General features: G+C 41.3%; 1 protein-coding gene across 1 annotated transcript in view; it reads right to left on the bottom strand.

Moving 5' to 3' along the window:
- The window catches only part of LOC131471653 (atrial natriuretic peptide receptor 1-like), a 36,661-nt gene that overhangs the window by 5,601 nt on the left and 15,424 nt on the right, over window positions 1–15,636 (bottom strand). Inside the window, exons 5-14 of the mRNA XM_058648319.1 lie at window positions 15,292–15,427; window positions 4,780–4,874; window positions 4,358–4,490; window positions 3,674–3,758; window positions 3,309–3,426; window positions 2,316–2,390; window positions 1,432–1,509; window positions 1,207–1,311; window positions 1,050–1,121; window positions 814–976 (exon numbers count right to left, since the gene is read on the bottom strand). Coding sequence (XP_058504302.1) covers window positions 814–976; window positions 1,050–1,121; window positions 1,207–1,311; window positions 1,432–1,509; window positions 2,316–2,390; window positions 3,309–3,426; window positions 3,674–3,758; window positions 4,358–4,490; window positions 4,780–4,874; window positions 15,292–15,427 — 1,060 coding nt within the window. The remainder of the gene's footprint in view (window positions 1–813; window positions 977–1,049; window positions 1,122–1,206; window positions 1,312–1,431; window positions 1,510–2,315; window positions 2,391–3,308; window positions 3,427–3,673; window positions 3,759–4,357; window positions 4,491–4,779; window positions 4,875–15,291; window positions 15,428–15,636) is intronic.

Raw genomic sequence — 15,636 nt, 5'->3', positions numbered from 1 at the left:
AGATATGTTCTAGTTCTGGTTCCGTTCTGGAGCCTCAGAACCTTGGTGCTTTCTGGCGAACAGCACGTGTTGACACCACTTTTAGAACCAAGGTGGGAGGACGTAAACATCAGGCGGGCTCTTTTTCTCCATACTTCAATAAAGACTTCAAACTTTGCAACTTTAATGTTGTTTGGACAAGAAGGTAATTATTGGTAGAAATTGCGACATTTCAAGTAAAAGTGAGATGTAGTTTACTAGTAGCACTAGTAAATAGATAAAATTAAGTTTAGTTTAGTTTAAGTTTAGTTTTTTAGTTTTTTTTAGTTTAGCATTAACTTGATTTTACGCACGGCTAAACAAAAACCTTGACTTTTCTGCTGAGTCATGGTCCTACTCGGATGTCCTGACCTCCGCCTTGTGGGCCACAATCACTTAATATCGAGTTATTTTGTTATTATGTTATTTTTGTTTTTTGCAATTTTTTGTAATTCTCGTTCCATATCAAAACAAACGCTTTTATTTTGAAATTCTATGAAATATTGTGACATTTATATGGTGATTACATTTTAAAGTCATACGACTGAACAGTTGTTTAGTTTTTTCTGCTCATCTTCATGACCCAGAACATGACACGCCCACTGATGATGTCACGGTTTGCGAGGAAGAACCTTTTTTTTGGTTCCAGCTGAGAACCAACTTTTGAGGTTCTGAACCAAATTTTGGGGGGTTTGAATACCGACTGGTTCAATATTAGGTTTGAGAAGCAGAACCGATTGTAAATGTCCAGGTCATTTTAGTTTGAGACCCCTGGTCAGGGAGGCAGAGACTCACGGGCATAGTAGGCGTGAGCGTCCTTCCCCGAGTCGCTGTCGTAGCGAAAGCTGGACAAACCATAGTCCGTGATCTTGAGGACGAAGCGGTTGTCCACGACACAGTTGGACGACTTGAGTTTACCGTGAGACAAGATGACGCTGTTGTGGAGGAAGACCATGCCCTGAAGAGACAGAGACGATGATGAAGACGTCTGTGCTCACGACTTCACACGGACAGAAGATAAACAAGTTTACCTTCACGATGTCATTGATGAGAGAATATTTGAACATCCAGTCCAGAGTGATGCTGTCGTTCTCCAGGATGTCCTGAGAAGACACAAAATACACACGTGTGTGTGTGTGTGTGGGGAAAAAACAAAAGACAGAAGGAGGGACGGACAGGAAGTGGTACCTGCAGACTTCCTCTGGGACAGTACTCTGTGATGATGCAGATGTTGGGAGGGTCGATGCAGGCGCCGATGAAGCGTGTCAGGTGTTCGTTCTGAACGTCGCGGATCTTCATTTAGAAAAAAAAAACAGGAAAGAAAAGTTTTATCAGTCGTTTTTTGGTGTGAAAGTGTTTATTAGACATTTAATTCTGTGTCTCAGAGTGTTAAACTTTAAAAAAAACACTCACATGTTTGAGTTCAAACAGCACCATCCTGTTCAGCTCGATGCGTTTCCTGTTAGTGTATTTGATGGCGATGATGTTTCCCTGGAAACGACACAAAGAGCAGGTACAGTGATGGTACTATAATGGTACAGTGATGGTACTATAATGGTACAGTGATGGTACTATAATGGTTAGCTACTTTATATCCACCTACCTTTGCTAGCTAGCAATGATCTACTGAGGTACATTGACTAGCTAGCTACTGTCTGTCTGTCTATCTGTCTGTCTACCTTAGCTAGTGAGCAACTATCTACCCATCAACCTTAGCTTGTTAGCTACGACTGATTATCAACCTTAGCTAGCCAGCTCTTTCTTTTATTTACTGATTTAACTGATTTTAAGGTCCAGTGTCTAAACTTTAAGTGAACTGAGTTTTTCTTTGTACTATCAGCTGATTATATCATTTGTTTTTTTTATTTCAGGAGCAAATGTTCTCTACACGTCTTTATAAAGATTCTTTCAGTAACTGATGAGTTTTTAACTCGTCTAAAGTCAGACGACTGTTAAGAAAACAAAGACGTGTCAGAAGTGAATTCTACTGCAATTAAAAGAAAACCGACCATGGGTTAAACCCTGCTCTGCTGCTGTATACACACAGACGCTCCCACAGTCAGGTCTGATAGATTTGTCTGTTTTCAGATGACAATATAAAACACACAACAGAAGTTACACACTGTAGCTTTAAGACAAAATCAAACGTGAGTTTTCTTCACTTCCTGTGTGCAGCTTCCAAACTGTGATAATCAATAGATGAAGGTGAGAGGAAAGTGGCAGGAAGACGGAGACGAATCAAAGGACAGGAAAATGTCTGTAATGACACGTCTGAACTCGTTTAATCACACACTGACCTTGTAATAACCAGTCTTTGCAAAAACCTGCATGTTTCCGTCTGCGGTCATCAGAGAACCGTAGTTTGAGCCTCGCTGGAGACAAACAGAGACACGAGGTCGTCCGTCATTAGACAACAAACAATGGACAAAATGATCTAATCAGTCTGAATGAAAGGTTCAGGGTGAAACTGGTGTTTAAACATGTAAATCTGTGTTCACTAAAAACAGTTTGTCTCTAGAATCTCAACAACAACGTCATTTTATAAATATTTAATCAAATACCAATCTTTTCAACGAGTGAACATTAAAGAAAATAATACAAAGCTTTTAAAGTTTGTTTTATGTCAAAATGTTTACATATGAACACAAATCACTTCTGTTGAAAAATGACATTTTTCAACTTAAAACGCACATTTTTATCACCAATTCTACAAATGAACACTTTTTGAGGAGTGGTTTCCAAACACTGGCCCACAGACGGGTTGCGGTCCCTCAAAAAATTTGCATTATTTTCCCCAACATTTTACTTAAGATTTATGTGCATATGTTTTAAATATACATGCATAAAATTAAGTTTTGATTAATTTGCCAAACAAATCAGAATAATATTAGGTTTTAAAGATATGTCTGTAAATGAGTCGCTAAATTATGCACAGATAAGTTTATGTCAGGAATGATATAGTCATTTAAGTCACGATATTTTGTAATTTTATATACAAAGTTTGGGAAACACTGGTATAAAGGATTTGTCACGGTAAGAAAAATGTGCATTTAAAGAAAAATTTGCATGTTTTTGTTGAAAAAAATGCAACTTTTTTCTTTACAGGAATGTAGAATTCTTTCATTTGTACAAAAAAAACTGTAGATATGTAGAAAAGATTATTTGTGTAAAACGTGTTTAAATGGAAAAAATAAGGAATAAATTTAAGATTTAATTAATTATATCGTCGTTTTACCAAAACTAAAGCAGTATTTTTTGATTTTCCAATTTCTGTGTGCGTGTGTTCTGACCAGGGACAGTGTGATCCTGCTGCCGCTGCGTAGAACTTTGTCCATGTTGCTCATCTGAATGTCCTCCCAGAGGATTCTCCACAGCTGAGCCACGAGCTCCTTCTCCAGTTTCATCCTCCTGATGATGAGCAGAGTGAAGGTGAGGAAGAGAAGGAGGGTGCGTTTGATTTGTTCACCTGTCAAACCTGACCCACTCACACGCGGCATGCACCATATTATGGGCAGACATTGACTTTAAAACGTTTGTGTGTGTGAGAGTGGGATCTGGATCACCAAGCACATGTAACCCTGCCAGTCATGTCATCATGTCCCAGAGACAGAGTGCCCCCTGGAGGCAGGAAGGGACGTGCTGCAGCTTCTCTCACCTGTAGATGAAGACGGCGACGGTGAGCGACATGGTGAAGATGAAGAAGACCACAATGGAAACCATCTGATGGATGGTGATGGTTTCTGAAGGAGACAATCATTTAAGTAACATTTCATATTCATTTATCATCCAATAATGAACACAACAGCGACTTTTCCAACAGGAAAGTGAAGTTTGTAAACCACTCACTCTCCCACACCAAAGCCCATAGAGAAAATCAGTGATTTTAACATCACACACACAGAAGTTGTTGATCCACTGCTGCCTCCATCACAAAGTTCAAATGTCTTATTTTAGTGAATTTGGCATTTAAAATATTTCATTTAGACTTAACTCAGTGACACAAAGTGACCACACGAGGCAGCAGAGGACCAGCAGCTCCTGTGTCCCTGTGAGCTCAAATCACTGATTTTCTCTATGAGGTTTGGTGTGGGAGAGTGAGTGGTTTACACACTTCAGTTTCCTGCAGGAAAAGTCAGTCTAACAGTGAGATAAAGACGTGAACATGTCTTGAAGATATTATTATTATTATTCATAATCCTTATATTAAGTGGCTAAAATCTGTTTCTGTTCCTCCCGGCTCAGTCAGCTCTGATATCTCACACAAACACACTTTATTAAAAGCCCAGAATTATCCCTTTAACTCTTTTAGTGTGAAGACGAGACACAAAATGTGACTTACTTGCGAGGCAGATGGGGTTGTCCTTGAAACCACAGACGGGGACGTCGGGAGGACAGACTCCGCCCAGCCAGTGCAGAGACGTTCCGTTAATGGCCGTCAGCTGCTCCTCTGAACTGTTGTAAACCAAAACTATCTGCAATCAAACAAATGTATGTAAATGTGAAAAGATAATCTCTGTGATGACTTTTCCATTGAAAACATTTATATATTGATTTTATACAAATACATGGAATCGATATTTAAATAAGTCAGTTAATCACACTTCATTAATTTTAACGCCTAATTACGTTTTTTTTGCAACAAGCAGAGTCGCCCCCTGGTGGCTCGTTGACACAGAACTGGAAGACTGTGTTTACTTTATGGTGATGACGTTGACCTTTCACCTTTAATCGCCTCCATGACTTGTGTGTGTGTGTGTTTACCTGGAAGGCGCTGCTGTTTGTGTCAATCAGGTCCCACAAGGCAAAGTCTGTCTCTCTGTCTCCGCTCTCGTCCAGGTGGACAAGTCCCGTTACACCTGAGAGACACACACACACACACAGTCAGTGGCACATTAAAGAAACGCGTCTGTGTATTTTTTTTAGCTACTTAACAAAAGACTTGTGTAATAATTTACACAACAGGAAACCACTCACTCCCCCCCCCACACACACACACACAGACACAGGAGCTGTTGATCCACTGCTGCCTCCATCACTAAGTTTAAATGTCTTATTTTGTCACCTCGGCATTTGAAATCTTTTGTTCCGATTGACATCAGTGACACAAAGTGACCACACGAGGCAGCAGAGGACCTGCAGTCCCTGTGTGGGAGAGTGAGTGGTTTAAAAACTTCCGTTTGAGATAAAGACGTGAACACATTCTGAAGATATCGTAGACTTACGCTGACGTAGATTTTATCACGTGAGTCTTTTGTTAAAGTTGCTAAAATCTGTTCTTTTTTCCCTCTGAAGTCCACAGCGGCAGCTCTGCCTATGATTGTGTCTGTACCTTGTACAAACGCACTTCAAAAACCCTTAACTATGCCTTTAATGGTCTCATTTCACATGGAAAGGAGGAGGTGTGAATGAAAGGAGGCAATACTCCGTGTGTGTGTGGAGAAAAATGAAAATAGATCAGAGGTTAATTACAGCCAATTAGCAGTTAGCGCCTGCCTCTATGTGTGTGTGTGTTGATACAGACTCGACGACTCATCACCATGGAAACAGAGCAGTGACAGACGCAGAACGTCTGTACACCAGTAACATAAAAGACACAAACACGTCTTAAACAACAACAAGTGTGTTTTTTATAGAATTTAAACCGAGTATAAAAGAGAATAAAATGTGAGATGAAATTGAGCAGGTTTTTCTGTTTGTGTTGACTTTTCTTCACGGCTGTAATTATTCAAATTTATGCCAAAAACAACAAACAGCAGTAAATTATGACCACAGTGAGACTGAGGGGAGGAGATTTGTCAAATCATCATTATATTCAAATTAGAAATAAGTGGAAAAAACACTTTCATGTTTCAGTCGTCTTATTATTATTCAAAAAACGTTTGATCCTGAAATTGTCCAAAGGGACAAAAGAGAACTTATTTGTTTTCAAAGTCCACATTTGTCCACTTCGTTTCTTTCACAGGTGATAAGATGTGTGCTACTAATACGTGTTTCAATGAAGGAGCAGGAAAAACAGTAGAATTATCTCACGGGCCCAAAACAATCGTATGGTGGACCTGATGTGGCCCGTGAGCCACATGTTTGATTTTTAGAAACAGGACATGAGTTTATCTGTGTGTGTGTGTTTGACGGAATCCAGAAACTAACGATCTGCCTACCTTAGTTAGCTAGATACTATCTAACTATCTACCTACCAATCATAGCTAGTTAGCATCTATCTATCTATCTATCTATCTATCTATCTATCTACTTACCTTTGCTAGCTTGTTAGTTACTATCTACCTACCAACCATCGTTAGTTAGCTATTATCTATCTACCTTAGCTAGCTAGTATAAATATCTATCCATCTACCTTTGCTAGCTACTATCTGTCTACCTTGGCGAGCTAGCTACTATCAACCTTAGCTAGCCAGCTTTTTCTTTTATTAATTCATTTATTTTATTGATTTAAAGGTCCAGTGTGTAAAATGAACAACAATCACCTGATTGTTTAATTTGTTGTTTTAATTTCCACAGAATTTACATTCATTTAGGAGCAAATCTTGATGCCATTTTAATGGACAACTAATCTATGTTTTGATGCTAATTAAAGGCTACACAGACAGATTCAGCTGCAACATGAAACTTCACCAGCAGATGTCACTAAATCTCACACACTTTACGAAAGTTGCGTCTCGTCTCCGGCCGCCCCTGCTTTGCTGCTGTATACACACAAGCGCTCCCTCAGTCAGGCCTGATAGTTTTGCCTGACAGAGCCCGTTTTCAGACGATTATAGTAAAAACATTTTTTGTTTGTAAACGTGTCTTTTGTTGCAAATAACAGGGTTATAATATACGACCATTGTTTAACATTGCTAATGCTACAGCTGCTCAAATGTAATGAATAATTCACTAAATTAAATCGCAATTTGTACAAACGCGATTTTTCTTCTAAATGAATGTGATTATAAATGTTTTTTGACCCTGACGTGACCCCATAGACCTGAACACACACACATTCAGGGCTGTTCTTGTGAAGCAGAATATGATATATTTTTACTGTTCATACACACACACACACACACACACACACTTATTCCTGAAAGCCTTGCCTCACTGACCAGAACAACATAAAACTCACATAAGTCAATATTAACTGTGTGTGTGTGTGTGTTTTGATTAGGATAAGTTCTCTCATATTTCTGTCACAGTTGAATGTCGTTTATATTTCATCCCTCTGACTCCTGACATCACTGCCCCTGTCGGCCGTTATCGTTGTTTTGTTTATAAATATCAGTTATTGGTATTTTGAGATGAATGTTTCCACCATAACAGTCCCACACAAAATATAAAAACATTTTTTTAGAGAAACAAAAACATTAAAGTTCTCATGCGTCCTTGATTATTATTAGTAGTATTATTATTATAATATATTACATATTAGAAGAGTTAGCAGCAGTGTTAGCATTAGCAACAGTGTTAGCAGGTAATTGTCTCTTTTATTACAACATGGTGTTTTTGTGATTGTCGATTGTAGAGATCGATTCACGTGTGTGTGTGTGTGTGTGTGTGTGTGTGTACAAACAGAACTGTTCTCCTGCCCTAAGCAGATTTAAATTTAGCTTAGGGCCCCATAAATGCTTGGGCCGGCACTGTTGATCCGTATCACAGTGCATTTTTAAGTGATGACACACAAACACGGTCCTGTCACGACTTAACGCTGTTATGTTTCTGAAAAACAGCTGGCGATCGTCTAACGTCTGCGCCATCTTTTTGTCCCGTGGGTCCACAGTTGGCGGGTGGAAGCGTGGACATCGGGGACAGCGGTGGACCTGCTGAGCACAGGTCCAGTGGGAAGTGGACGTCCATTAGTTAATGGAGCGGAAACGTCAGCGAGAGGAAGCTGTAATCTGATCTCGCTTCTATTCAGTCGCTCTGCTTCTTTCCTTCATGTTCTGTTTGTCATGGTTATTATCTCTGATCAAATCTTATTACTCCCCCATCTGTGTCCCCCACCTCCCCCACATACTTATTTATTGCTTTTCCTTCCCTTTCTCTCTCTCTCACACACACACACACACACACGTCTTCTGTTAAATATTAATGTCTTTCTACGTCTGAATCTGTGGATGAACAGGAAATCATCTTCACAGATTCAGAAGCAGAATAAACTGCACGATTTGCAGCTCAAACATTGATTTGAATTAAGTTTAATTCAAAAAAGTGGAACATTATTCACACACATTTCACTTTGATTACGTCACACAAATGTCCATTAATTAGTTTGTGTGAAAAATTATCACGTTTATGGTAACACTGCTGCTGCTGCTGCTAACTCTAACGCTGTTGCTAACTCTAACACTGCTGCTGCTAACACTGCTGCTAACTCTAATGCTGTTGCTAACTCTAACAATGCTGCTGCTAACTCTAATGCTGTTGCTAACTCTAACACTGCTGCTGCTAACACTGCTGCCAACTCTAACGCTGTTGCTAACTCTAACACTGCTGCTGCTAACTCTAACACTGCTGTTGCTAACTCTAACACTGCTGCTGCTAACTCTAACACTGCTGCTGTTGCTGGTAAATGTTAGAGACGAACACAGAGATGATTTTAAGTCTTTATCTACAGATCTACGTGGACATTGTTGGCTTTGACGTCGTGCTCATGACTCTTCAGTGACAACACTCTCTGACCAATCAGTGACCGCCAGTCTGTTGTCGTCACATTTTAGTATCGGCTCAGCTGAACCTCGTCAGAGCAGGAACTAAGAAAACCACCCGGGAACCAGGTTCTATCACTGATGGAAAAGGAAAAATAAACTGAGTAGAGTCGAGCTAGAAGTGTAACAGGAGACATGAGACCGAAAGTGGTTGAGAGGGGACATTTATGCGTATATGAATGTATATATATATATATATATATATATATAAACTCATTTACTAAGTTTGTTTACTTCCAGTGATAGCTAATCTTTGACAAAGAACGCTAACACAGAAGCTACTGTGCAACTGCACACCCATACTAGCTAAAGATGGACGCTAATTCCCTCTCTTTTAAACGTTGTCTGACTGACTACGATACTAGAGTGCGTTAGTCACGGGCAAATCATGTCAACATGTGAGAAAGAAGCTAACTGCTCCTAAACTAAACCGCTTAGCTAAAAAGTGTGACAGAGGAATCCTGTGTACAGCAAATCAGGAGCTAGCACTTTCAGAAGTTACTGTTGCAATTATCTCAAAATATTTAACAGATAAAAACACGATAAACATGTCTGTGGCCTAGTTTTCAACAAATACCAGCAAACGCGAAAAAGACATTTTGGACAAATAGCTAAACTAGCAAGAAACTATTATGGCTAATTTAATAGCTAAAAAAGAAGCGCAGTACACCACAGAAGAAGAAAGCAGCTGTGAAACTCCACACTTGAAAATCTTACTTTTAAAAGTCGTCCTTTGGCCCAAGTCTTTAATAGAAATGTGTATTATTTGTAAACAAATAGCTACGTTGGCTAACAGGTTACCAAATTAGCATCAGGACAAGAACCTTACACTCTGCCCTCGTGAGGAACGATTGTGTCATGACAGGAATTCATTAATTGTTTCAATAAAAATAAAATACAATATTAGTTCATAAGAATATTTATCACAGTAAAATGTCAGAAAATTAAAGATTAATCTTATTTAACAGAAAAACTTCAGAAATTGGACGCAAATTATTTCAGGGTTTGTCTAAGTAAAACATATTAATATAAATGTGTTCAAATATAGCACAATATACATTATTGTCCTTCATTTATCCATTCATTTTCATTCCTTTAATTATTTTTAAAAAGCAAAAAAAAGGTGCTGTATTTACTTTGCAAACCCGGCGTCTGTTTCTCTGACAAACACAACAACAGGTACATCAGGGTTTTTTTCCAGGTCCTGACAGCTGGTACCTGTTGCCTAGTAACCAGGACCACTTCACTCCTCCTGCTAGTGGCTTATACATCAAAGATCAGAAAAAGCTGATAAATCTCATGATTACATTTGAGCTCTTTTATCACACGCTGACGCAGAAACGACGGGAGACACGAACACACACCACCTGTGAGTGTGTCTGTGTGTGTGTGTGTACGGCAGGTGTCATCTTGACACATGTGTCTGTTGCTTTCATTTCCAGAGAACGACCAGAGCGATGGAGCGGCAAGAAAATGTGTTTTTAATACGAGTGAAAAGTCTGAACAGTCACTTTAGGTCAGAGGAGAGAGAGAGAGGAGAGAGAGAGGCCGAGTGAGGGCGAGAGAGGACGCGACGCCGCCGCCGTCAGATCACGACTGATGCGTCTGACACATTCTGACACCTGCGTCTTTCAGAGCAGCCGGCGATAAATGTGTGACCACGCCAACGCAATCAAACTTCTGAGTTCACTCTCCCACACCAAAGTCTTGCAAATTTATGATGAGTAATTCACTCACATAATCAAATTGTGAATTATGATGATTTTAGATTTGGATTCCTGCGCACCATCGGCCTCTTGTGGCCAATAAAGGAATTACAAAGAGCCTCCGCCCGACAGTTGTTGCTCCCAGAAAGATCTCTTTTAACCGATCATGTGACATTTTAGGACCAAGATCTTCGTCAGATAATTAAATATGCAGCAAAGTCCCATGAGGTCACATGACCAGTCAAATCATTGTAAAAGTAAAAGAAAGACGGACAGAGATTAGGAGGCAGACAGAGGAGCTCAGGTTCATCATGGTGGAGGACAAACAAGGACGAGAGCTGGAGCTGGAGGACGGTGGGAGGGGCCAGCAGGCTCTGGTTTCACACCATTAGATTTACAGGCTATTTTTGGGGTCTCCGTCGTCACCTTTCAGGGGCTCTGACAGTGAGACGAGGACAGATCAGGTCTCTGTCGATAACGAGACGAGACAAAGGGAAAGAGACAGAACGCGTCCACAAAGGATGAAGATTGATTTTTACATTTCAGGATGAATTTATTGTTGATCACGTCAATCATTCCATTTGTGTTTGTGGTTTCTTTGATGGTAAAAACTGAATATGCTGAATTTGCTTTGTTTGAAATGAAGTCGTCATTTTCTGACTCTTAATGAACCAAATACTAATCAATTTATCACGAAAATTAAAAGCAGATTCATCCAAATTGAAAATAATCGTTAGTTGTAGCCTCAACTGTCCTTTTACAGAGAGATTTGTTTCTTTCCTGAGAATTTACCTGAAAATTGATGAAAATCATAATTTCTTCTCACAAACTGAATAAAACTCTGGACGTTAAAAGTTTCCAAAGTTTTGTTGTGAAACATTTATTTAAAAAAGTGTGTCAATCACAGGCAGTCGACGGTTTGTGTTGACGAGTGTTTCTTTAACTCGAGGTCACAGAGAGCGATGACAGCAGAGACACTGATGAAGGATGAATGGCAAAGAGAAGAAGACGCTTTGAAGGACGACAGAAAGAAATGAGGAGGAGGACAAATAAGCCACAGAGAGACATCTGACCCTGGAGTCTCCGCACTGAACAAATGACTTAGCAGCAAAAAAGAACTCGGAAAATTGTCTTGTATTCATCAGAAATGTGTTTTTCTTCTTGCACTGTGGATTTCTATGAACGTTGAAAACATCGTCCTCGTGGACTGTCCTCGCTCACTGCTCCCTCACGTCAAAAGAGACCAGGTGAGATGGTTCATCAGATCAAAAGGATACCTGGACTCCTTCCATTGGAGCTTTTCTGGGCAGGTTCTGAGGTTCTGCATCTCATGAGGATTCTGGAGAAACTGGAAGGTCTTAGAAGGTGAAGGAGCATGAGTGTGGATGTGTTGATCAAAAACACATCACATGTCTCTTCACATGCTGCTGCTGCTGCTAAGGCTAGTAGGGCTAGCGTGTCAGATTTAGTGAAGTATGTCAGGATGGAGAGGTACTTAGGGTTCAGTAGAAGGTTCTGGTAGAATAAGGTTTGGTGGGGTAAATCAAAATTGGCTGAGGGTACGTGGGATTTGGGTAATGTGGGGTTAAGTAAAGTAAGGTAGGTCAGGTCTGGTAGAGTCCATCAGAATTGGTGGCGGTCACGGAGGCCTTTGAACATGTGACCACGAGTAAAAACCAAATGAGACTGAACACGGTTGGGTTTGGTCAAGTCTTGACCTCTGACCCTTAAATCTTTGTGACTGAGGAGTGGTACTGAATTTTCTAAGTTAGGATTTAAACCTAAATACTCCATACTGAAGAGCCACTCCCAGCTGGGGGGGGGCGGCGGGGGCGGGGTGGGGCAGCACTCTCTTCCTCCTCCTCACTGGTTTCACTGGTGACCTCTGAGCCAGTGACCCTTCAAAGTAAACCAGCATCTGGACCCAAACAAAGAGCCTGGACTGATCCATCAGAGCTGACAGATCAGTCTGAGCGGACTCGCTCGTCCGTCAGCTGTGTGGTTTGTGTGTCTTAGAGTCGTTTGTGTCATTTCTGAAAACGGATCAGAACCGAGTGCAAACAGTTCCAGTGACAGAAAATGGAAAAGTGAAACCGGAGCTGATCTGCGTCGCCAGAGGGGACGAGACGAGGAAACGCTGGCGTTCACTTTCCCTCAGTGTTTCCTCTTTCCTCTTCACAGAGGGGAAACATCTGCCTCTGCAGACACAACGGAGGCGGGGCCTCACACACAGATTTATGATCATGAGGCCTGAATCGGATTCATCCGGGTTCTGTTTGTGTTCTGCTCTTTCATCACATTCTGCGATTAAGAAAAAACAAGAATATAAAGACACAACGTGACGCTCCACTGTGAAGTTAGTTTGAAGTTGGACACTCAGCAGTTTCTGCTATCTTCAAACCAACTTCACCTTCTTATCACAGAGAGAAACAGTCGAGTTCAGACAAACTGAGGAAAATCATTCCTTTTTTCCAAAGTGAACAGCTGATGTCATCTGGTTTGTGTTTTTCTGATCAACGATACTGTAACTCAGCTCCTCTCTCTTCTGTGTTTCGTCTGACAGCGGGGGGGGGGAGCAGGGGGGAGGAGGGGAGGGAGGGGGAGGGTCAGCTGTCTGCAGGTCAGAGAAGATAAACCGATACTTGGTGAGGTAAGAATGAAACATGACTTTCTGTTGTAACGAGACGCAGGCGAGGCACGCAGCGAGTGATGAAAGATTATTAATAACTCTCTGCTGCTGCTGCTGCTGCCAGCAAGAAGAAAAAAATCTGTTTAAAAAAAAGTCAAAGATTATTGTTCCTGCTGAGCAGAAACTTTTACTGCACTGTAAAAAAAAGAAATACAGGAGAGTAAAGTACAGTAAAAATAGAGAGGGGGGAGAAAACCTGTTTAACAACAAGATCATGTGGAAAACGAGAATATTTTTCCACATTTTACTTTGTTAGACAGACTTTTCCTGCAGGAAAATGAAGTGTGTAAACCACTCACTCTCCCACACCAAAGTCCACAGAGAAAACCAGTGATTTTAGCTGCGGGTCCTCTGCTGCCTCGTGTGGTCACTTTGTGCCACTGAGGTCAATCTGAACGTTGGATTTCAAACACTGAAGTGACAAAATAAGACATTTGAACTCAGTGATGGAGGCAGCAGTGGATCAACAACTCCTGTGTGTGTGTGTGTGTGTGTGTGTGTGTGTGTGTGTGTGTGTGAGTGTGTGTGGGAGAGTGAGTGTGTGTGTGTGTGTGTGTGTGTGTGTGTGTGTGTGTGTGTGTGTGTGTGGGAGAGTGAGCGGTTTACAAACTTCAGTTTCCTGTTGAGTTACAGAAAATACATGAATGTAATGACTTAGGACGACAACGCTCCAAAACTCAATGGAACTGTTTCCTCTCATTATGTCTAAATGCTCCTGTGACCCTTGACCTGTGGCGTCTTTAGCCTCCGCTCCGGGTCATTGTGCAGAACTTCCCTCTTATCTTAAAGCTTGTATCTGTAACGGCTGCACCCTCAGGCCGATGCCAGTTTTCTTTTGCAACCTTTCAAGAATGTAGAGTATGTTCTGCTCTGATATCAGAGCTCGGCAGGAAATCAAAACCCATTCGTCACAAAGTCACAGACGCCAGGATTCAGAGACGCCATGATTCAGAGAGACGATGATTCAGAGACGCCATGATTCAGAGACGCCATGATTCAGAGACGCCATGATTCAGAGACGCCATTATTCAGAGACGCCATGATTCAGAGAGACGATGATTTAGTGACGCCATGATTCAGAGACGCCGTGATTCAGAGACGCCATGATTCAGAGACGCCATGATTCAGAGAGAAGAGGATTCAGAGACGCCATGATTCAGAGACGCCGTGATTCAGAGACGCCATGATTCAGAGAGAAGAGGATTCAGAGACGCCATGATTCAGAGACGCCATGATTCAGAGACACGATGATTCAGAGACGCCATGATTCAGAGACACGATGATTCAGAGACGCCATGATTCAGAGACACGATGATTCAGAGACGCCATGATTCAGAGAGACGATGATTCAGAGACGCCATGATTCAGAGAGGCGATGATTCAGAGACGCCATGATTCAGAGAGACGATGATTCAGAGACGCCATGATTCAGAGACGCCATGATTCAGAGACGCCATGATTCAGAGAGACGATGATTCAGAGACGCCATGATTCAGAGACGCCATGATTCAGAGACGCGATATTCAGAGACGCCATGATTCAGAGAGACGATGATTCAGAGACGCGATATTCAGAGACGCCATGATTCAGAGAGACGATGATTCAGAGACGCCATGATTCAGAGATGCGATATTCAGAGACGCCATGATTCAGAGAGAAGATGATTCAGAGAGGCGATGATTCAGAGACGCCATGATTCAGAGAGACGATATTCAGAGACGCCAAGATTCAGAGACGCCATGATTCAGAGCTGGACTCCACGCAGGAACTCAGACCCAAGCGTTTTCTCATCCACGCTCGACTTTCACTCACTCGTTCACGTCAACGCTTTCCACCGAGAGACTGAAGTTGTTCAGAGACCAAAACCTTAAGATGTGATCTGTAAAGTTTCAGCCACTTTATGAACCTTTAAGAAGTTAATAAAAACTTACTAATTGGTTCTTGGCGGCAGAAAATGTCACCTTCCCAAAAACTGCTGTAAAAACATTATATATTAATATTGTTTTCCACCTTAAATGAGTCAGTCTTTTACAACTACCTCAGCCTGGATTATACTATATACAGACTATAAATGTATAAACTATCTTTTATGGCCACCAGGGGGCCCCCAGGCCACACTTTGAGGAACGCTGCAGACGAACAAACGGTAAAATCTCACAGAAAAAAGAAAAGCACTGACCGTGGAAGGTTCGATTCCACATCCTCTCTCTGACGACTTTACCCGGAGGTCGACCGCCTGACACAGACATGCTCTCGTTGAGCGCCTGAGTGTAGAGCATCAGACCGTCGTAGAATCCTCCAGCGATGATGTTCATCTGAAAGACGAGAGGAATTTAAATTTATAGATTTGTCTTCTCTCTTTTTTCAAACCTGTCATAACGTCGAAAAAATATGAACGTATGAATCAAGTATCACAGGTTATCAGAGCGACGTTAGCTTGTACGACTTCACCATGTACGGTGTTAGCACGTACGACATTAGCAAGTACGATGTTAGCACATACGATTTTACCATGTACGGTGTT

This window comes from Solea solea, chromosome 13, assembly GCF_958295425.1.
Source record: "Solea solea chromosome 13, fSolSol10.1, whole genome shotgun sequence".
In the NCBI taxonomy this organism is placed as follows: Eukaryota; Metazoa; Chordata; class Actinopteri; order Pleuronectiformes; family Soleidae; genus Solea; species Solea solea.
The sequence above is the reverse complement of the archived record's forward strand: the minus strand, read 5'-3'. Positions and strand labels throughout refer to the sequence as shown.